Below are 24,705 nucleotides of genomic sequence, written 5' to 3'. Positions count from 1 at the left end.
ATAATCAGTGTTTCTGATTTTATCCACCTTACTGGTAATCTTTGCTTTTGCATTTTGCCTAACGCATTCCCAACAACTGTTAGAATTGCATGAATTATGCTTGCACACAATCTCAGAAAATTTAAGAAATTGTCAATCCTGGCTTACTCAAAAAGAAGAGTTTTCTGGTTCTTGTAAGGGAGGAGTATCTAACTCAAAGACCTCCAGAGTTCTACTACTTTATAACCTGTGCGTCAATGTTCCCAAATAAAAACTGATAGAAAATGAGTTACAAATAGGAACTTCTGTGGTGGTGCATACAATTTGTTTCTGACCTTTACAAATGAGACATACTACACATTTTTTTTCAAAATTTGGTGACTTTAGATGCAAGAAGCCCAAATTATGTTCTCAAAACATACACTAATATAAGAGATAATAGGGTTTGGTTTGATATCAATTTTGAGTTGTAAACACTAAACTGAACCTCCAAAATTAATACCAGTTCATTCCATCTGGAAATGCCAAATACCAAAACCAGAAAATACTGCCAACCTCTTTCACCTTTCAAAATGGTGAAACCTAGATTTAAAAATTCTAACAAGAGTAGGGTGCTGCTGTTGTTGTTGTTGTTGGTTTTTTTTTTTGCTTTTTTTTTTTTTTTGAGCCTAAAAATAAGAGCCGAGCTGCTCAAAGCTAAATATTAATTGCAAATAATAAGAACTTACCTTCCTGTCTGTTGTTTTTTCTTTTTAGCCATTTTTCAACAGTTTCCGCACTTACACTTTCTGACACAAACTCATCCAGCACCTGGGGATGAAGGGAAAGATAGGCCTTCACTTTTTCATCTGTTAAACCTACAAGAGAGAAGATAATTGATTATAACATCGGCATGAAATTCTCCATGTGAATACACACGTCTGTAACAAAATATATCCTTGTGTACAACGTGCTGATTAAATAGAGCCCTATTTAAATTGTCTTCCCAGAATGATATCCAACGAAATGTAATGAGTTATCAGATAAAAAGTAGTAGAAGCAAAATGCAACCATCCAAGATGCTCTGTATCACACTCCGTATGAGCATTCCCTGGGAGAAATGGACAGGAAGAAATTTGTGAAGTAGAACATAGGTGTTGGGGCTGGGACAGATAGTGAAACAAAACCTTGGCCAGCAGCTTTGGAAGGAAATTGATACAAAAGCAGTTCCAAAAAAAAACAAAACAAAACCAAACAAAAAAACTAGCAACATACTTCAGCCAAGGAACAACAAGCGCTGTAATGACTCTAAATACTCCTCGGCTGGTGGTGTGTGTGTATAAGTAAAACTGTTTCTGTATAGCCCAAAAGTAACCACAAAGCACAGACTAGATTCAGCAAAAGAGAAACTTCCTTCCAGACAACTCCATCCTCTTTTGGGGAGCATTCATGGTGTAAGACAAGATCAATTTTCCTACTTCAGTTTGGCACAACATCAAAATACACTGAAAAGAGCTGCAGTGTATTTAAATGCTAATCAATGACCATAAGCTTTGGGATCTCTTAGAAATACTATGAAAACATTCAGGACGCAACACCCCAGCACTGTCTGCAGGGCTTCAGCCATCTGCTCCTCACTTACACCCACTGCCGCTCCATCATTCAGCCCCCACCAGCACAACCCATGTCCAAAATACCTCTTCTCTTATCCACCTGCAGCTGCAGCCTACCTGGGTTACCAGTGCCTCAGGTATCAGTGCTTCCACTTACAGACAAGAAACTCTAGATCTGCACTGCTCAAATTAGAGACCTAAATGAGCACCCTGATCTTCATTACTAAAGAAGCAAAGATGCTTGCCAACTCAGTAAAAGTAGGAGATGATCAACAAGTTTGGAAAAAAAAAAAAAAAAAAAAAAAAAATCACACTACTTTGTATTCAAACTACTTTGAGGATTTAACCTTAGGTAAAAGCCTGTAAATTCAGGTCATAATACATCTATAAAGAATTACATCTTGTACAGGAATGAAAAAAATTTTTCACCCTCTGCGACCAACACCTCCCATTTGGAAAAAAAAAAAAAGAAAAGAAAAGAAAAAAACAGACTAATTAAGATAGCTCTATAATTCATTTAATTAAGACAAATGTAATACTTCAAAAAAGAAAGACTTCCTAATTTCATAGTAAAAAAATCTGAAAAGAATGTATTTTGAGGACCACTCGTAAATGACTATGAAGTATTGAAGATTCAGAGTTTGTCATCAGAAAGACAGTAAAATTTATCTGCTTCTTAAATATGGGATGAGAAATGCTCAATACAGGCTTGTCAGAGAATACCTGCTAGTTTAAGGATGTTCTCAGACCACAAATAAATGAACGGTTTTCCCTTCTAGTAAGAAGCAAGGAACTGGAAAATTTGTAAAATTAGTGAGGGAAATTCTGCAAGGTTTGATATATGTTTGAAGTGAAAATAACCTCAGCTTTCTAACGTGTGAAGTATTTATTCCTTAACTTCAACAGAATCACTCATTGAAATCTTTACAGGATGTTGTTGTTGTTTGTTTGTAATATACACATTAAAATTCAATAAAACATCTATATTTGAAATAAGACTTCAATTCATATTACTGTTTCAGGTATCTTGCAATTCCAGCAACCCGAGGGCAAAAATTCTGCTTGAAGCCTACTTGGAAAGTGATTCATGGAGCTGCTATAAGAAATCCTACAAAGACCTTTAAATTATCCTCCTTTGTTTCCATAAAGGCATCTGTGTTGAAGAGCTTTTTCAGTGTTTAGATATTTAGATAGGTGCAAGCAGAATAGGATTTAAATTTACATGCAGATTTTAAGAAAAAAAAAAAAAAAAGAAGAAGAAATTTAGATCTACTTTCTACATACAACAAATGAGATTTAGTGGTCCTCCCGATCTTTGGTCTATTTATTTGAAAAACACACGCTACCTTTGTACAAAAACAAACAAACAAAAAACAAACAAACAAAATCCAACGATAACGCATTGTGACTTCAGAAAATCTTCACAAAAAAAAAATGTCCACTACTTCCACAGTAGCTTCCTACACAATAAGAATCTTTTTACTGCCTCCCCACTGACTCCAGGGATACCTCCCTCTTGTTCCTGAACTCTGGCATAGAGCATAAGCGATGCTCTCTGACAGAGGTCAGGTAGTATCAAGAGGGACCTCACTCAGGAAGACAGGCTCTGGCCAACACCTTAACATGCACCCAGCCAGAAAACCCAGAATGACCAGAATGATCTCAATTCTTCTGAGAATTAGAGGAATCTGACGTTCTGGTTGAGCATCAATTCATTCTATCTATGCTTCAGAGTTTGCCTTCCTGATTCATACGCATCCTGTTTAAATAAACACACACACACACACAGACGCACCAAACAATCTTTCTCCCTTGTATTTTTATTTTTAACCAATAAACCCATGTTTCAGTGCTGTTATCTTTCTCTTGCAACTTGCTAATGCCCAGCTTAATGCAGATGTTCATTATTTGTATCACTGGATTTGTGACTAAATAATCAAAACTATAATAAAAATATAATACAAAAGTGTACATGCATATCAGATGAGCGCTTCCTCTTTTCATTTCCCTCAGAACAAACTGCAGGCAAAGGAACTGTTCAGCTTGCCCTCTCCGTGCACCAGGTCAGCAGCTCCCAGCTTCCTGACCAGCACAATTGTTTAGGTTCTCTTCGCAGATCTCAGTTTGAAATGTTCTCTTTGGCCATGCCATCTAAGCTTAAAAAGCTAATTCATAGGCACGGAAAACATTAATCAAGGCTTGTTTGGTTTCATTTTTTCCATTTCTCAGTTATCCCTGTCTGAACAGTAAGTGAAAAGACAGCCTTTCTATAAATGACACGTTTTACGCAAGTGTTTCGTATTACTGCGCTTTTTGTATCATTCAGTATAATTTGTTTATTTTAGTGCAAGATGATATCGAACTGGCAAAGCAAAGGGTGGAAGATAGCCTGTTCCCCAATAGCCCCCAACCCCCCCCCCAAGAGGCAATTTCTTGATCAGTGAAAAGGATTTTTATTGCCAAGGGGCAGTATCATCTGGCAGTTTGCTCAGTTTGGAATGTTAGAAGCAGGAAGGGAGAATCAGATGACAGAAAAGAAACAAATATATTTACTCCTAGTGTTTCTATAAACTGATACGTCTTGGACTGATACTTCAATGTATTCTACCAAATAACCATGTATCTATTTTTCCACTTTGCATATGCCTGGGGCTCAAACTGTTCTTCTCATTTAACACAGCTCATGCCAGTATATTGAAGTTTTGGTTTCATGTTTTCTATTTTATATAACTCCTCAGTCTTCAGTGCAGCATTCACAAAACTGCTTTGTTTATTTCTCCTTTTCAAGCTAGGATAAACACCTTCTTTTTCACTGAAGTTATAGACAGAACCATACAAAATTTAAGACAGAAATTACAGATGTAATTTCTTCATTTCTTGTCTTAGTAAACTAACTATAGCAAATGCAAGCATTGTTCCCAAATACCACAGTCCAGTAATTTCAACATAAAATAGGCAAATGTTTGTGACAGTTGTTGAAACAAACTCTCTTGTTCAGTCCTATGACTGTTACTTAAAGACATACTCTAACAACTTTCATTGTAGCTAGGCATGCTATACAAGTGGAACATTTTGCTGTGTTTCAAAACTGCCTTCCTGAGTAGTGAGATTTGATGCTTTATATCAGTTCCCCAGAGGAACTAAACTGTATCAACCACAGTATTTCTTCCTCAGCATGAGTATGTGCATGTATCCTTTTCCATTTAAAAAAAAAAAAAAAAAAAAAGTGGGTAAGATTCAATGGCTCACACCTCTCCCAACTTCTTTACATCTGTGAACATTCCTAACCTAAAGCTGCCCTTACAGAATATCAAACTAAATTTGACATAGCGACAGCAAGAAAATGGCACACTTAGCAACAGTTTGCACATCACTTTGACATGAAAATGTTTTTACTGAGAAGAGAGTATTAGTTACAATGCTTACATTAACTTTCTTCTTTTGAAAATCTTGACTATGAATATTCATACTCTATCTGAAGAAATCAGGCACAGCATATTCTCAGGAAGAATATAAGGTTAGTGTTCCCTAATGAGTCCAGAGTCTTTAAAGAGAGCAAACTGCCTCCAGCTTCAGAGCTAGGAGTATAGATACTGGCAAGATGACTTTTGAAGAAGCCTGAAGTGAATGAAGTTAAGTTTCCAAACAAAACATATATTAGAATGGACAATAAAGAATAACGCATGACAGTAGACAAAGCTTATAGAATAGGAATGTTCATGTAACAAATCTATTCATATTCTTTTGCCAATGCACTACAAAGCAGTATTGAGCAGGGGGTCAGCCTCTTCTCTTGTGTAACGAGTGGTAGAACTAGAGGGAATGGGTTCAAGCTGCACCAGGGGAGATTTAGGCTGCATGTTATGAAATATGACTTTTCTGAAAGAGTGGTCAAGCACTGGAATGGGCCGCCCAGGGAGGTGGTGGAGTCACCAACCCCGGAGGTATTCAAGGAACGGTTGGATTTTGTATTGAGGGACATGGTTTAGTGAGCACTATTGGTGATAGGTGGATGGTTGGACTGGATGATCTTGGTGATTCTGTGAAGCACGCTTCTAACACTTTAACAGCATAGAACAAAGCAGTTCAGTACAAAAGGATGCTCCTATGCAGTGTTTATTTACTATCCCAGATATAGCATGGCTGGATTCCAAAAGAAACTAAGAAACAAGACCTCCTGCAAACATTAGGTTTCAGTAATTACTACTTGCCTTTAAGCCATTCTCCAACATTCTCCCTTTACGAATCATAATAATAGAGTCAGAAAACGTGAAAGTTATATTTCTGCTTTCGGCTTTTTTTTTTCTTCCGTGTAAAATACTTCTAAAATTTTCTTACACATTAGATAACCTTTGTAGCACTGAATCAATTAATGGCTCCACTTCTGAACACATATTGTGTTGCACCCTCCTCTGAGAACAGCTTCACTGAGCTCAGCGTAAAGCAGAATCAACTGGAATGAGGTAAAAGAATTGAAGCCTACAGCTATGTTTCAAAATCTGCTCCATTTAGCAGCATGAGTCAGTCACATCATTAGCAATTTCTGTTTTTTTTTGTTTTGTTTTGTTTTGTTTTTTTCATTAGTGCTGTGATATTTGGCGTTTTCTAAAGCCACTAGCTTCATCAAACCCCATGATTAGGCAAGAATTTTAGTTTGCAGCAAAAGTTTCTGGTCCTGCTAGTAGAGGAAAACTTAAGAACAGCAATGCTTAAAAATCAAAACAAAAAAAGCAAATAAAAAGATTGCAGGCTGGGGGGCATGGGAAGACAGTAGAGTGTGGATGAAGTTTACTGAAGCAGTCTAGCAACTACCAAGGCTCAGTGTTTTACCCCAGAACAGCTATGCTTGGAAGACAGCAGTAACTGCATTCCTCAAACCCTTTGCAACACTGATGTGAATGGCAGACCTTTCATGCAGCTGGACAGGACTCAGGGCTTCGAAAACCCTTGTGAGAATCAATATTAAATTGGTTAATAAAAGAAATTTGATTTTAACATATAGAAAACCTTGGAAGGAAATAACTTTAAATTTTACAACTGTAACTTTGCTTTTTTTTTAAAAAAGAAAAAAAAAAAAGAAAAAAAAAAGAAACACGTGAGCATGTTTGGTTTCATCCCTGCAATCAGTGGGGCCAGCAAATATAGGCAAGGTCATAATGTCTCCATGTAAGTAATGAGATGTTGTGCTCCACAGAGAATCTGTAAGCCAAAAATAGCAACAAACAAATGGAAGAAGAAACATAAAAATAAACACTTTTCAGATAAGGGAACACCTGAAGCAGGAAATGATCTTATCTCAAATACAAGTAAAAATGTGTAACATTAAAGTAAATATTCTTATTTAGAATATCAAAATGAAGAACTGATATCCAACACTTTGAGCATATGAAAATAAATGCTATGCTTGTACTAAAAAGGAAAAAACCTGAAAAATACCTGAAAGTAATTCAAAAAAGACAATTGAACCCAACTATGTCTCTGCATCCTCGTTTAGTTTAGAGTCATGATGTCTCATCACTTCCTAACACAAAAATCACCTCTCTGCATCTTTCCAACCAAACCTCATAAATGATATTTGTAGTCATTCTCCAAAGCATTCAAGGCATGTGTGTACATTGCTTCATTTGGATTAAGCATTAATCCCATTAAATCAATCCTTTCTTTGTTCAAAGCATCAGGATTCAAAACCACAGGCACAGTCAGTTTTGGAATATCCTTTTCAAGTCAGACTTTTTATCTTAATCCATTTAAGTATACAGGAATGTAATGCAACCAAGTGCCCAAACTCTGTGAAACCTCACATTACTGGTCTGGCAAAAAGGGTGGTCACTTATTCTAAGTAACCAGTACGGCCAAATCTCTTTTTGGTTTTTCTTGTCTTGAAAAATCAATTCAAAATTAAACTTGGCTGTGAACAGCTCCAAGTCTTTTTGTCTCTCCTTCTCCAACTCAGACTCACAATGCTAGAAAAAAAAAAGCTATATGCTGTTCCTGTGTTCAATACTTTACTAGCAGTAAAACTATTACTGTAGTACATAAACAGCACTATGCTGCAGATCTGCATATTTAAAATGGGCATACATTTGTTTCACGTCATAAATTTTATCATTAAACATTTCAAATCATCATATAAATACGAGGTGCTAATTTCGCCAGCCATGAGTCACTGTATTAAATTGCAAGCTCTGTACACATTTAGATCCCAATTCCATCCCAGTCAGATGCAGTCACTTGTGCAGTGCATGGGGCAGAAAGCAGCACACTGCATAACATCTCAGTCAGGAGACTAGCACCCCTGCTTAAGCTTTAGAGAGAAAACAAAGACCAGCTCAGCCAACCAGAGCTGGAATGCTCCTATACAGAAAGAATACCAATAATCACTTTATCTGGTACACTGTAATTCAAATCCCTCAGTTCTGATGAAAAAGCCATGAATGTGTCTACACATCCGAACATACCAGATGCCAGGATACACGACATAAGTGCCTTCTGTTTCCACCAACTTCTGCAGCAGCAGCTCACAAGGCCATTTCCAGGTATGATCAGCATCTTGTAAGCTTGCACCCTAGTCACAGATGAGTACTTAAGGGGTCACATCTCTCAAAATCCAGAGCTCAAGAATTGCAAACTACTGACATCTCTGATGTCAGAGATTCACACAGCAAAGTAAAAGCAAAAAGCCAGCTAAAAGTGTTAATAAAAATCAGTTTTTATTAGAGTGTAAAGGCCTACGATCTTTCCATGAGACATATACAAAGGCATAAATGGGGTGAATAAACATCCCTAACTTGAATATTCATTTTTTGCAGGGTATCAATTCACACTCCAAATTGTGCAGATGGCATAATGTTCCAGGGCATGGATAGTGTTACACTGTGATACCATCCATTGTCCGGATGTCCCCTGCTTTTTTAAAAAAACTAAATATTACTTTCCAGGGTGAGGAGTAGCTTCTTCATAGTTCTAATTATCACTTTGGAATAACTGAGGGATCTGCAACAACCTTTATTATCCTTCCAGGTGCATGATGGGAAGAAATTTGGGGATTTAATTAACACTCTGCAAAACCTAACAAAATGAATAAATACGTGCTTTAAGAGTTGCAAATTGTAATCAAATTAATTTCAAATCTTTGCTTGAGGAAAATGCTATGTATCATCTTAAGGTTACTGATAAAAATAATTATCAACACACTTAAACATAATGCATCACCATGAGGTAAGTAAAAATGCATTTATAACCCTGTAACAAACATTTCAGTATGATTTATAATTAATTGCTCATTTTTATTCTCCTGTGCAACACACACAGCCAGGGTACTTTGTCTCCAGCCCAAAATGTACCTGACCAGTAAGACTCAAATTAACAGTGATAAGTGCCAAAATATAGCTCATTCCTAACACAGTATGAAAAATGTCAGGTCACTCGGGACTTGCACCTACCTAATCTCTGGAAAGATTATGTACAGCCATAAATGAGGCTACTTAAAATCTAACAATTACACATGGTACGAACACCTTAATTCTTCCCCCTGAATACAGAAGTTGGGATAAGGTTCTTAATTTATGACTTCTTCAATAACACCTTCTGACTGATGTAATGTCTTCCACCCACCTGACACTCAATCCTGACGTATCTCCATATTTGAGAAACTATTTTGTTGCAAGAATAGCCCCACTGTCTTTAGTTTTACTGCTGGGTTTTGTTTTTTTTCCCCAAGAGAAAGCCCATAAATAAAATTCTGAAATTCATTTATGACAAACTCACATTAATCTTCCCTAAAATACTACCTAACTTAATGCACAGACAAGATCCAGTATGATGAAACCTCCTATGAAGAATACTTAAAAGTATGCCAAGTCTCACTGTTATTTCACTAAATAGGACACAGAAAATGTACTTCCCTCCTCTTAAAAGGAGCATCCTACTCCATCTTAGCACTTTTATTAATAAACTTGTCAGGACAGTTTTCCAGGATACAAAACTCTTTGTAAGGAGCAACTACGCAGTCAAGTAACATGCTACATGCCAACACCAGATATCTGAGTGTTCTCTACTTTGGTAAAGAACTTTAGTTCTTTGTACTAGGACCATATCTGCAGCAGCACAGATCAGCATTTCTCATTAATTCCCTCCAACCATAGTGCCTGAAGAGGCTCAGAGAAAAACACAGTCAACATCCTTCATAAAATGGAAAGGTAAAAAACCCAGAGAAATCTATCACTTCTTATTGTGATAGTTTCTTTTTACAAAGGGACCTAGCACAATTGCATCCACAAAGTCATGAGAAGTGAGTTCCTCAAAAAACAAACCACAACAGTCACAATTCTTTCTTCCATTTAACACAAAATGTGTCCATCTTCTGTTAGCTTACATTAAGCATAATAACTAGGAGACTGAAGTGGCAAATATCTTTTAAAAATGCATCTGATTTTTAATAAAAAACACAAGCTGTAGAAGAGTTAGGCATGTTTTCCAGTCAGTCTCTTCAGGTTAGCAATGGAAACAAACGGGTGTTCCGATTTAAGAAATAAATCGCATTCTAATTCCAGCTTCAACTTTTCTTATTTCAGCTTCCAGCTAATAGGGGTGTTTGTTCATTTTTCTATTTTGGCTACCGGCTTAAAAGAGTTTTCAGTATCAGGTGTCATCTCTCTGTAAAGGTACATGCACTACCTTACAGTAGTTTCTGGAACGTATGCTAATTCAAGCACCTCCTTATACAACAATAAACTTAAACTGACATTTAAAATTAAGACAAATCTACTTAATTCTTTTGCAGGAGAAAAAAAAATCCACCTTCAGACTAATTAAACATTGAATATTAAGCAACAACACCACCGAAAATATTTTTCCTGCCAGGAAAAATAGTGAGAAACTGATTTATTTAAAAGACAATAAAGGAAAATAAGTAGTTTCTTTTTCTGCCACCACTTACTTATCAGCTGAATAAACAAAGAAAATTGATTTTTCAGAGGTGTGAACTGCTGAAAATTTTATGCAGATGGATGTAATGATATCTTCATGTTAGTAAAACATGGCCTAGGAAAAATAGTGTGATTTAAGGTATTTAAATGAATATGCTAACAAAATAAAGGAAGCTTGAAGTGATAATTAAATAACATGTTACATATGCTTTTACTTCTACATTAGAGACAAGGATGAATTGTGCAATCCTTGCTTGCACTGGTGTATACTTACTTATAGAGTATTCTTACTGACGTCAATCAGACTACTTATGTGCGTAAGGGCTAACTAACACGAATTGTGCAACAAAACCCCAAACATGTTTCATTCCACACATTGTTGCAAGGTTTATTCCTCAACCACAGGTTTTTACCTAGTAATGTTAATAACGTTATTTCATTGACGTTATTGTTCAGAAAAAAATACATGAGAACGTACAACTTGTTCAGTGGTATCTGGCATCATCCAGTATTTCAGCTCAACATCAGATGAGAGCCACATGAGAAACACAGATTCGCATTGGCTGGCAGGCATCTCCAGAAACTGCCCAAGCCAGCCTCTGCTCAGGCAGGTGCAGGTACAGCAGGCTGCCCAGGGCATCATCCAGCTGGGTTTGAGTGAGTGGAGAGTATCTCTAGAAAGGAAGGCTACACATCTTCTCTGGGCAACCTGTGCCACTGTTTGGTCACTCTCACATTGGAAAAGGTGTTCTCCTGTGTTCAGGTGGGAATGTCCTGTGTTTCGGTTTGCACTGGTTGCCTCTTGAAGTGTCACTGGGCCCCCAACAAAAAAGAGCCTGGCTCCTTCTATTTAATTTCCCCCACAGCTATGTAAGCAAGCAGATCACTGTGATTCTTCTCTTCTGTGGGCTGATCAATACCTGTCATTTCATGGCCTTTCAGTGTTCTCACCCCAGTGTGTCCATGTCTCTCTCGTACAGGAGAGCCCAGACATATCTCACCAGTGCTGAGCAGAGGGGAAGGATCCCCTCCCTTTGTCCTCCTCCTTGCAATGCTCTTTCTAAGGCAGCTCCAGATTGCTCTTGGCCTTCTTTGCTGCAAAGGCACACTGCCTGTTTGGGTCCAAAAGAAATGACTTCACAACAGCCAATTAGGAATTATAGGATCCAATCCTTGGAGAACCTTGTTCCAGAAGGTGAAATACACGGGAATACCTCCTACTGACTTGGATGTTAGCACAGTAGAACAAAAAACAACATATGGAGTTGGCTGCTCTTTCAGAAGATTCCACTGGCATGGCAATCTACTACTCATGAGATCTCATCTGGCAAACTTCTTCTATCGATGTTATTTTACACAATAATTCAAGCAAACTATTTATTACTATTTTAAATTCTCCGTTTGCCAGCAGAGTAAAACAAAGTCACAGTGTTTCAACCAGGTGCCCAGTTTTTATTACAAGGCTAAGAAAATGCCACTGAATTCAAGGCTAGTTTGAGGAAAATGAGCAGCTGCATCTTTTCCCTGTCCTTCTCCCCTTCCATCAATTCCCCACTCTCTTTTTTGTTTTTGAGAACCTGTAACCCACTAACGTGTTTACCTCCAAAAATCATCCTTAAAAGAAAAAGGTGAAAAAAAAACTGCAACGAAGAGTGAAAGGAAAACAGGAGACATTGGAACTGAGAGCTTCATGACTTAGGAAACAAAAAAAAACAAACAACAAAAAAAAGACACTTCAGTCCATATTCCTATATTCATGGGATGCCTGTTAAGCACTGTGCCTTTACTATAACAATTTATATAAACACTTTTCTGAAACGAGGATGAAGAAGTATTCATAGAGAGAAAAAAAGGGATTTCACCTCTCAGTGTAACTCAGCTTTAAAATAACCTGATTTTATCTATGGACTACTTGGCCACCTCCTACATTCAGAAAATACTTTAGTACTACAAAGACATCCATATAAGACAGATAGTGTGATGTAGAAAATTAGGGCACGCTTCCACAATACCGATCATAAATTTTCACTTCAGTGTGCTATGGTGCTGGGAGCTGTGATTCAGATTTCTGCCTGGAATGCTGACTGACTGCATGTCTTCTCATTCAGCCACAACAGCCCATTATACTATTATATAATGACAAAAATTGTAAAAATAAAGATGAAAACTACACTGATAACATATAAACAGGCAGATCCAGTGTTAGAAAGAGCCAATTAAAAGCTGTGTCATAAAATATCCAATAGAAGAAGTAAAGAAAAATAATCTCAGAAATTTTATCAGGCAAAATAAAGATTTAACTAACACATGGGTAGCTTTTCAATATTTTTCAACTCTTTCAAATTGACTCTGGGAAAGCATCCAACTTCTGTAGGATGGAGAACATAAATTTCAATACACTTCAATTTAACTGACAGTGGTGTGAAGGATCACCCATGATAACTAAAAAGAGACTCTGTGTTGTGCTGCAGTAAAAATAGTACCATGAGTTCTCAGAAGGATATGGCATCAAAGATTAAAAGCGGTCATAAACAAGAGTACATTACGGTTTCTTCTTTAGCACTACAGATGTATTACTTTACAGAATAAAGGGTTAATAATTTTTGTGAGCAGCAGTTTTGGGAACTTAACAGCTTTACTTTGCTCTTGTTATTCAGTGAGCTAACAAACATACCTGACAATCAAGCTCCCACAAACCTCTGGTCTGCCTTTCCAGAAAAGAAGTCATTCTGTAACATCATAGTCAAATTACAGTGATATATATTCTAATTTGCAAGATGTTCAAAACATTAAGGTCAGGAAACACAACATGGCAGAGCTGCTCCAAAAGTAATGCCTCTTATTTTATTATGTGGGTCTCTGACATCATAGGCCAACATAACAGGGGGTTTCACTTTCAGAGCAGCCCTCACACAACATTGTTTTACATACTGTACATTGTTTCCATATCAACAATTACATCAGCAAGCTATTTTCTTCTACACAGTCTACACTATGAAGATCTTTGAAACTTGTTGGTTTTTTGTTGTTTTTTTTTTTTTTTTGCACACAGGGTGTTCTCCTAAATTTGAAAGTCTGGTCTCTCTTCTACAAACATAAAATATGAGCAAATTAAAAATCTGAGAAAAACCACACGTGGAATTTCCCTAAACTGAGAAACAAAACATCTCCAAACACCTGCAATAAAAGAGTAAAAAGATCACTCAAGTGTCTCTAAAGTCATCTGATTTAAAAGGACAGGTGACAGAGCAAGGCTTGCAACTACTGGTGAATTGGTTATTATCATTAAGCTCTTTAGAGAACATCTATTATTAAAATGCCAACCTAGTTAGCTAGATATTTGAATTATAAAAGCTATTATACTTCTACCTCCTTTTCTACTCCGGAGAGAAAAATCCATCATTCTACACATTTTGAAATCTTCGGATAGGGGGAGGTTGTGATTTATTTTTGAGATGGTCTGCAGGCATAGGGAAGCATCTCTCTGATATATATTTCTAGTTTTAAATTTCTGAGTGATGCAGTTGACATGTTAGAAGGATGTGATGCCATCCAGATGAACATCAACAAACTCTAAAGGTGGGCGCATATGAACCTAATGAGATTCAACATAGCAAAATGCAGTTTTGCACATGGGTCGAAGTAATCCCAAGCATTTATACAGACTGGGAGAACTCATTGAGAGTAGCCCTGGGAGTCCTGGTGGATGAAAAACAACATGAGCCAGCAGTGTGCTCTTGCAGCTCATAAGGCCAGCGGTATCCTGGGAACTATCGGAAGAGGGGTCACCAGAACGGACAGGGAGGTGGTTGTCCCTCTCTAATCTGCCCTCATGAGGCCCCATCTAGAGTACTGCATCCAAGCCCGGATGCATCCACCTCCTCAGGAGGCTCAGAACCCCTCTATTCTGTAATACGCAGCTATCTGTTTGACTTTTCCTTAGTAGGAGCACTGGAATAAGCAAAGCCTTGGTAATCAATTTACTTGGCAAACCATAAAGAGAAGTATTACAAATAGCATGGTCTAAAAGAGAGAAAAACACGCCTGAGCTTTCTTGGCATCAGACAAAGAAAAAATCAACCAAAGCACTGTTTTTCAACATCAGCAGGTTACCTAGTCAAGCTGCAGATGTCATCCAAGAGACACAGACATACCGGAATCAAAGCTGTCATTCAATAATTGTTTTGTGCATAACCATCCCTCGTGGTTTTGTCTACTTAATAATCTTAAATATTAAAAACTTTAGTATTAGTCAAAACTATTATCTTAAAAGATTAAAACCCTGTCCATGTTTCCCCATCACATGAAGGGTTTACCAGCAGAATTACATGTGGATCAGCATTTGCAGCATTTCTTCATGAAAAAGAGCAATGAAATAAACAAAAAGCCTTGCCCATGGGGAGTGCTGAAAAACAAGTTCCAAATATTAACTCATGAAGCACGTGAAAAATGCATGACTTTATTGATGTAAAGAATAATTATCTGAAATAATCATTTCATGCAAAAATATCATTTTCTATATATTCCAGCAACTGCTGGAATATAAGACCTTCTTGCTTCAATTTTGCAATTAAGTGTCAAAGTGAAAAAAAACAAAACAACTCTCAGTATTTTTTAGAACACTTTTTACTTTAAGAATTTTGCAAATTGTATTTTGTCAGAGTTCTGCAACTAAGATAAAGTCTATTTAGAATTTAAAGCAGAGTATCAATTTTCTTGTCATCAACAGTCCATATTCCCCAAACTTAGTATTATCATGAACAAATACTGATCTGTCTGGGTTTTGGCATTACTTATTGATTTTTAATGCTAGATTACATTCATTTGATACTAATACAAACTCAAAATGTCTTCTTTGGAAATCCCTTGTATTAATCTTTGTCTTCTTTTTTCTAAATCATTTAAGCATTAAATGTTCACAAAATGCAAATATAGTGCAAATTTGAACAAACCAGTGAAAGTGAAATAAATCAGCTGACATTATAAGTAATTCCTGCAAGAACATATGAAGTTTTAACTGGGCAAATCTGTAAATCTAAGCCAGAGTGATGTCCTGCATTCCCTTAATGTGGTGTGGCATGTCTTTGAAGTTACATGATTAGTAGATTAATGGGCAATATTACACGAATTCAAATCACTATAAATAACTAATATAGTAATCTACTGGTTTTCTACTTCATGGTCATCTTTAGCTTAAAAATAAAACAACAAAAGTAACAAAAAAAAAAAACCACACACCACTTTGAAATGCTTTTCGGAAGACTACAACTGCTAAGACGTTCCTAGGAATCTCTAGGAATCTAGGAATGCATTTAAATGGGACAGACATTTCACCTGCTATTCAAATCAAGAAAACAAATTTCTTCTACAGGATTGAGGAAAAAAAAAGTTGAAGCTTTGCTTTTCATCACACTCAGATCACGTATATAAATCTCAACTTCTGACGACAGCTCATCTCAGCTTCCTCTAAATCAAAGAAACACAACTTGAGAAATCACTATTGCCTGCTCTCCTGGTTCTGTCACCAGAGGTTCGCAGGGTGATGCCTAAGAGAGCCTTAATCAACTGATATGCTCTGTACAGGGCTAACAGACATCATCAAAACCACCTGCCTACATAACAGCCCAGTACTGGGAACACCTGCTGATGTGGGGAATCTTTACCCTTCGTAGCTAAAGCTACCTGAACCAACACTCCACAGACTGCCATAACCAGCCTGCAGCAAGAAGCTCTAGCTGGGAGCAGGTCAAGGAGGAAGGTCAGTTTTTGAAACAGATCATAGCCCTTACAGAAATTCAGGAGACCCAGATCCAGAAGCTGAGTAAGCAGCAGTTTCCCGTTCAATGGCCACAGCTGTAAGCTGGCAGCAGATATCCTACGGTCCTCCTTTGTTCTCCTGAAACTATTTCTGGATTCCACGCAGAGACTTTTTACTGTTATATATATTATTATCTAATTATTTCTTTTAAAAAATAACATTATAGAACAGTAGGGGTTTTCGCTTCGTTTTCAGTAAGCCTCTAGAACATCTCACATTCATGCTGCTGCACACACACACAACTTTTTATTGGGCCTTTATTTTAACAGGTAGCAGGAAGAGCTTCTGAGCTACTGTGTCAGTTAAAGACAACACTTTCCTACTAGAAATTCAATGTGCATGCTAGAAAGATTCACTGCAATTAAAGTAAACATTGCAAAGCCAGAGATAAAAAAAAATCACTACTTCACTCTCAGGATCCAGGGCTCCTTCTTACCACCACCACCCCTGGCTCTTTCTCAAAAAAGATAAAATTGCAACTTTTCACCATGAGGCCACTACTTCTGTACAGACATCATACAGACCTGCCACATACTATAACTCTCTCCTGATGGAGCTTTAATGAAATTGATAGAAGCTTACAAAGGATTAACAAGCCCCTGTTATAAAGATATATAGCTATGCTTGGCAAACTAACACAGCATTTAATAATTTTGTAGATTCATGTGCTTATTCTACTATAAAAATACATAAAGCATACTTCATTTTATTAAGTAAAAATATTAAATGAAAAGCTACAGCTTTAATATAACGTAGCATGTGTGTGATGAGTACCTTCCATTTAATGAAAAATAATCTGAAAAAGTTATTTCAGAGTGATGAGTAAGTCACAGCAAGTGAAAGAACAATCAGAACTATGTTTATTCACATTAACATAACAGAAGCTTTTGTTGTAGATCACAGCAACAAGTTGGAAGCTGTATGCAGTCTATTTCAGAGAGCTTTTGATTTGTGATGAGGTAGTAGACATACAGCCAGCTCATTTTCTGCAGTATCAGAAAGGAGCTAAGCAACTGAAACCAGTATATTAATGTCAGACTCTGACTGTTTGGAATAGAGACAGCCCTCAGCAAAACAGAGGCACTTTTGTTGGAACATGAGAAGTGAAATAATTCTATCAAATCAGACACAATAGAAAAGGAAAAGCATGAAAAACCTGCATGTTCCTTGTGTGTTGGTACTTACAGCACTGGATTTTATCTGGCTTTTATGAGCCTCAGTTTCAACATCACTCCTTTATAACAACATGAATCTAATCATAATCAGTAATTATTTAAGTTCTGGCCTCCTGCATTTCCATAATTTTGCTATACAAGATGAAAAATGCACTGGCTAAACTTTAACTTCTAGTGCCCACTGTCACTACCTTGTCGTATCAGATAAATAAATAAATCAATACATTGCCATCTCTCAAAATAGTGAAATCTGGCATTTCTGCATTTGCCTAGAAAACAGTGTATTTTCAATTAAATATCACCTTCATACACAACAAATATTAATTAATTAAAATCACAGACGTTCAAGACCATGAATTTTATGATTGTATCAAAGCAACAGGAAGGATAAATGATTTCTGCATTTTGTTTTCTTTTAGTTTTGGAGGAGTTCAAATTATTTTTTTGTAGAGTGAAATAGCAATATCTTTAAACTTGCATAACATTTCTGAGACTTAGAAATGTATAAAAATTGTATCTTTTTACTCAGTGTTATAGCTGTACACTCATATAAAATAAGATATATTTCAGCATTGATATGCCTCTTACCAGAAACCACATATATGATTTACAACTACCAGACAGCATCTAACAGTGCTTATACTTGTAAACTTGTAAAAAAAATGACTTTCTTTCATGTACCCAGCAAAGACATTTTCAAATGTAATTTGTGATAGGTCCTTTAAATAATCAGATTTCTCTCTTTCATATTTTCAAACAAGTAGAATAGCTAAAATACTGGCTGCTCAGAAGCACTAATCTCCATTAGTTTACCTATATGCAGCTACTGACAACAGCATACAGTTGGAATGAGTATTTCTGCATTCCTTGACCAGCTGGAATACAAAGTTTGCCTAGTTTATGCCAGCCCAGAATTGGTAGCTGCTGACATCAATTTCCAGTAATGCACAGAATTACATGAAAGTACACTTAAATACAAGAGGAGCCCTTTTAAAAATAGTGTACAAGGGGGCATATATTTATACTCAAAGCATAAAGCTACCTTATTGTCAGAACAGAAATCATTCCTATCAACTCTCAACGAGAGTTTTCCATGTAATGCTGCCACGTCAAAAATGCTGTCCCTGCAGTCCCTCCTGTTTGGTGGTTTGTTTTTCCAGTACAACCTGACAAAAGCCAATGTAATTTATATATATATGAATGATTCTATGAACATTTCCAAAACAGTGTTATACAGAGTACAAATACAGAACAAGTCTTGTGTCTAAGTTTGTGAATTCACCTATGAAAAGTATCACTGACCTGAACATCAAAAAAACATTATAAATTCTCAGTGAAACGCCCTCTCTGATGAAACAAAGGAATTAAAAGCCTTACCCTAAAGGGAAATATTGCTGCTTCTGAAAAGGCTGGATCGTTCCTCAGATGTCACATCCATAGGAAAGCATTCCTACGCTTTCAGCAAGCTTAGCACACTATGACATTAACAGGGACTTAATCTGAGAATGTAAAATAGTATTGTAAAAGACAACAAGCCTAATGCGTAGAGATTATATCCTCACCTAATGATGGCAGATGCTTTACTAAGCTTTTTAAAGGAGTTGTAACCTTGTAGAAGCCTGAGAATAATTTATTTCTGTAACAGTCATCCAACCTGCTTTGATTCTTTTGTAAATCCTACTGCTTAGTGAAGGGGAAGAATTGTACACATTTGGATAATTCATACCAAGTTATAATAACGTGCTGTAATAACATTCTGGCTTTCAAGTGATAAAAGGAAAACTGTCAGTTTAAATTATTTTAAATTATGAGTCTCCAAAACTTTTCTTTTTGATGTGCATGCTGTACAAAACAACAGCTAGAGGCTCTAGGCAACAACTGTCCCATTGCTGCTTCTCCCTAATCCACACATTGCATTCCTTCAGTCCATGAAGCTTGATCTTGCCTGCCTTCAACTCTAACCCCCCACCTTCTTTTGAAGCGAAAGCTCCTACTCTTTTGTTGTTTCAAGGTATTTTGTTCAATGGTTACTAGAGGAAGAAAGAGTGAATTTTGTGAACTGTTGAGTAAAACAAAACAAAGAACAAGAAGCAGAGTGCACATTCAGCTGCTGCAGTTTGGCCTCTAAACCCTCTATTAGGGCACTAACTACCTGAAGACACCATCCATCTTGCTGAACACTTGCATTATAAGCACTGGAGGCCTATGTACAATGCCCCAAGCACACACCTGGTTTCTCTGTAGCTTATCTTTTACATTTACGTTCATCATTTTTTACGAGTGCAGAAATAAAACATACCATAAGTGTACACTACAGTATCCACTACATAGACCTCCTTCATAACTGTATTCACACCTGAATTATTTCCTACCCAGACCTTTGCAGTTCCCCACATATTACACAAAATAATTCACAAAGCTTGAAAGCTGTGGCTCTGTTTCGCTTCATGCTCATCCGTAAGTTGTTGGGGGTTTTTTGCTTATTTATATCACCTCTTCCCACCCTCTCTCTACCACAGACTTACCACTATGAGAGTGGAAAATTTTAAATAACATACAAAAATGACATACTGGTTTCTGAATTTTCCATGGTTCTGTTCTCATTTTTTGAAATACAAATATTCACCTGATGTCTTGGCCTTCTTGTTTTGAATCTTTCATCCCAAATCCCCATCTTTACCAAATTACAGAGGTGGAAGGCCTCCACTGGGCTCTATACAGAAGTTCTCCTGAAGTTCTCTGTCTTTCTCAAATTGAATAGCCCAGAACTGGACACAGCACTCCAAATGTGGTATCACCAAGGCAGAGTAGAGGGGGGAGGATCACCTTCCTCAGTCTGCTGGCCACGCTCTTTTTAATGTGCCCCAAAATAACAGTCCTTCTTTTTGTACCAACAATGTCCAATAGCACACCTCTTTTCACTGACGTCTCTACCACCTGCATCAGAATGTTATCTTCGACACGCTACAGGAACCTCCTGGACTGTGTGTGCCTGGTAGCATTGCTTTATCAGCAAACATCAGGGTGATTGAAGTCCCCCAAAGGATAACCAGTGCTTGTGATCACGAGGCTACTTTCAAGCTGTGGCACAGCTTGTCACAGTGCAGTTTTCTACAACTGAGGACAGAGATATCGACTTGCAGTTCTCTTTAGTCAAAAGACACATTAAGAATAGTTTGTCCTCTCTGTAAACAGTAAGTTCCCATTTGAAGTAACATTTATCTAAATAGTGCCAAATTCTTTCCTTTTAGATTATAAATTATTTCTAATGCTCTTTGGAAGACACAAAGAGCAGAAAGTAAAGGCAAACCAAACTGCTTAATGACATTAACTTAACAACAGCATAATGTTATTAATACCAAATTCTGTTTTGGAAGAAGTAAAAAAGCTGCAAAAGAAGTTTAAACTATTGTTCTTTGTAACAGTAAAAACAGGAGGTGATTTCTAACATTTCATAAATCTTGCATTTTCCTATTTGCTTCCAAGCTTCAGGGCAGAGACTAAAAGGCTAATGAAATGCAGGTCAGTCCCTAATTGTCTTTTTTATAATTTATATGTTAGTGAAAACAAAGCTGAAACATTCATTTTCATTATTACAAAGCATTTGGATTTAATTTCTTGATTTTGTAAATTCAAGGTTACACAACAGACGTAATAAAAACCCTCAGTAATACAGTAACCAACACAAACACAGAACATGAGATCCTCGCTCTGAAGTACAATCACACAAGTACTTTAAAGTGTATCCCTTCTCAGATATTATTTTGAAGTTATTTTGAAAAATCTAGGGTAGTAGATAATCCAGTTTATACTGCTTTACTGTCCATTTATTTCATACTATTTAATCTGCATCTCACTGATGACAATCCTGTTTTCTCTTGTGATACCATGACCTCCTGTAGAGAACTATCTTGCTGCATGTAACAGCTTCTCTCAGACTGACAGATGTTAAATGTGTGCTGCTCTGAAAGTAATGCCTTCTATTTCATTATATTGTCCCACAACATCAGAGAAGGATGTTAGTAGTAAGGCAGTAGAGACTAAGTCTTCTCTATTACACGTTATTGCCGTGTGACAGGTGGCAGCAGAGGGGCAGCATGACAAAATGGACTGATAAGGAAGTGCATTTGAAAAAAAAAAAGATGTGGAACTGATGTGGAATTCCTCTATGTGGAAAAAATTGCACCCACTTATGTTCAACAACACTCACTGAACTTCTATGGAGCCCAAACACTGGATATGAGCACAGTGAGTGGTGCATCTCAGCAGGGGTGATGGCAAAGTGAAAGACAAGCCACGTTCCATATGGTCATGATTTTTTTTTTTTTTTTAAAAAGTGTGGCATGTGGGCTCTTGCTCATCACCAGCAAAAATTTATAGGTAATGGTAGTGACTACGATGAAAAATACAGGTTTTTAGCTAAGAATTTTCTATATCAATTAGCATTACTGTGTTCTTTGCATCTCTTGTATTCTCCAGGGAAATAAAAAGGAGGCATTACCTTTAGAGCAACCTATGTATACCACTCTCCTCATTCCCTCTTCTCTTTTCTAGACCAATTAAAACTTACTATCCTTTCTAAGCCTCTTACAAATTCTCTTGCTTTCCTTTGGATTCTGACTCATTATGTCCTTACAGCTTGGCGTTCCAGTTTAAGCACGCCTGTTAGTTTATATTCAGCCTCACCAATGGTAAATAGAGTGGAAATGTTATTTCTCGCTTCAACTGCAGTATTTCTGCCAACAGAACTTTCACCATGTTTTGCTGACTTACTCATTCTGCTGCACACTGTTATACCCATATCTGATTCTGCAGTATTTCTACCTAGCTATCTACCTAGCTATACTTCTATCTTTCTGATTTTACATTTGCATACATTGTATTTAGCACTACTTATCACATTTTATTTTGTTCAGTGTAGATCACTACTCCAGTTTATCGAGATTTTCAAATAATAAAGCTCCTTTGTAATTTCTCATTTGCTTGGTGGTATCCACTGATTTCTGTACACGTGTTCCCACTTCCACGAAAAGCATGAAACATTTCTTGTCCAAGAGAAGGTTTGTATTGGCTGTTAAGTTCAAGAGCAAGTGACTAATAAGCTTTCTTTGAGAAAATTCATTTACTTGATAAAGTAATCCCATTATAACAACTAAAGTGAGAGTTCCCTGGTTTCACTTGTGATAATGTTAATGCACCCAGATGCAATTTAATTGAGATACAGTTCTGTAAACCAAATCCAGGAGCAGAAAAGCTTGAAATGGTAAGGCCATTTCAAAATGCCACAAGCAGTATTCAGTTTATCACCACAAAGTCCACTGCTACATAAAAGTCAAGGAGATGATGGACAGCTACTATTGTTATCCCTTCTGAATGCCTGAGGGATGAGAATTTGGGAGTGCCTCTCAAAGGCACACCAAGAAAGCACACAAGGGCATGGACAGAAATGGTACGGCACATTCCTGAGCACTGTCCCCATACTGCAAAACAACTGACTCACAAGAATTGCACATCTGGCTGCCCAGGACAGTAGCACAGTGTACCTGGGCAGCATTGCAATGAGTAGCTCCTGCTCAGGATAGAGAGGAGAAGATAAGACACCAAAACCCAGCACTAACTGGAAGGGAGAGTGCTGTATGCAAGCCATGTAGAATTAGGGTCTGGATAAAAACAATCAAGAAGAACGTCATCAACTCCTACTGCCTGGACCACACCTAGCTCCATAAATATCCTTTGCCTACTGTGTTCCTACTGTGCACTATTGATAAAACTATCAAATGTTTGGTCACAGTAAACCTTTTTGCAGTCAGTACTTCAGCCTTAAGTGCTTACTTCTGTGATTATTTTCCCCATCCACTGTCTAAGCTTTTTTCTAAGAACGCTTTTAGATTTTGTTTCACACAAGCTAAGACTCATTCCACATCTCACCATTTCTAATTATTTTAAGCGTGGTACATTTTTCCAGTTACTCTTCATAACATAACTTCTTCAAGCCATCCGTTCACACAAAAACCTGCCTTTCTAGATAATGGAGTCATTCTAAAATCATTTTGATCAGTAAGATTAAGTATGTTTTAAAGTAGCTTTTATTCAGGAAAAGATTTCATGAATTTGAAGTAACAGAAGCAATAGAAAAAAATCAAAAGAGTATGGTGCCTGGTGCTTCCTTTAAAGACAATGAGATCATGCTGCTGATTTTAATGAAATCATTTCATTACAAATAGCTAAAGGACCAAAATTTTACAATTGTTCATATTAAAACACAACTGTCTTTTCACACTTATTAAAACAATGCTGACTGATCAAATGAGATTTTAAACTGAGTTTGTATTTTACACTAACATTAACATTTTGTGGGTAAAATGTATTTAGTATTAATTTCCTGTGTAATGTGAAACGCATGAAAGCTTCCCACTTCACACAGAAAATATTTTTTACTTCAAGTTCTGTCAAAAATTATCTGGAGGATAATTCTTCTTGAATCCACAGGGTGAAACTGCATCCTACGGAAATCAGAGGGTAAAATTTTGCCCCAATGAATTACAGTATCAAACTATATTTCCTCTAGTGAAGTTAAGGCAGAAGACAAGAGTTTTCAAGGAAAGACTTTCTCTAGATGTAGCAATTACAAAAAACATACGGGTATATGTAGAATGTTTTGATCCCTCTTTTAATATTATTTTTGTTGTGAATATTTATCTCAATACCAACCTTTGCAGTCAGGCTTAAGAACACATTCTCATGAATAGTTTTACAGGGAATATAGTCTCCAGAGGACAGAAGCAGAAGAGGACTAAGAGAAAGTCTGATATCTTCTCCATAAAAAGGTTCTACAAAACATCTTTTTCATAGACTTCATCTTATGAAGAACACATACAACAATCAAATTGGGAAGGGAAAAATAAAAATCTAAGAGAACTCCTCTCAAATAATCAGGAAATAATACCTATTGTTGTATGGGAGAAAGCAGAGGAGGCAGGAGAAAAACACCGTATATTAATGAAATTCACTGTATAATTTATTTCTAAATAATTTAATGTGTGTCAGAGTTGCATATAATTAATATCACATCTATTCATTCTGGATTCTTACATAACCAAGAAAATTTAAAAAAAAAAAAAAAACAGATCATGGTGAGAAATTTCACTTCAACATGATTTAGGTATCTCTTAAGTGAGCTATCTGCTTGAAATGCAGCATGACACACCAAATAT

General features: G+C 36.8%; 1 protein-coding gene across 1 annotated transcript in view; it reads right to left on the bottom strand.

Moving 5' to 3' along the window:
- Positions 1–24,705, bottom strand: part of PDE10A (phosphodiesterase 10A) — a 153,375-nt gene that overhangs the window by 85,067 nt on the left and 43,603 nt on the right. The window contains exon 2 of the mRNA XM_031612842.2: positions 708–836. Coding sequence (XP_031468702.1) covers positions 708–836 — 129 coding nt within the window. The remainder of the gene's footprint in view (positions 1–707; positions 837–24,705) is intronic.

Source organism: Phasianus colchicus, chromosome 2 (genome assembly GCF_987193195.1).
Source record: "Phasianus colchicus chromosome 2, bPhaCol1.hap1.1, whole genome shotgun sequence".
Classification (NCBI taxonomy): domain Eukaryota; kingdom Metazoa; phylum Chordata; class Aves; order Galliformes; family Phasianidae; genus Phasianus; species Phasianus colchicus.
The sequence above is the reverse complement of the archived record's forward strand: the minus strand, read 5'-3'. Positions and strand labels throughout refer to the sequence as shown.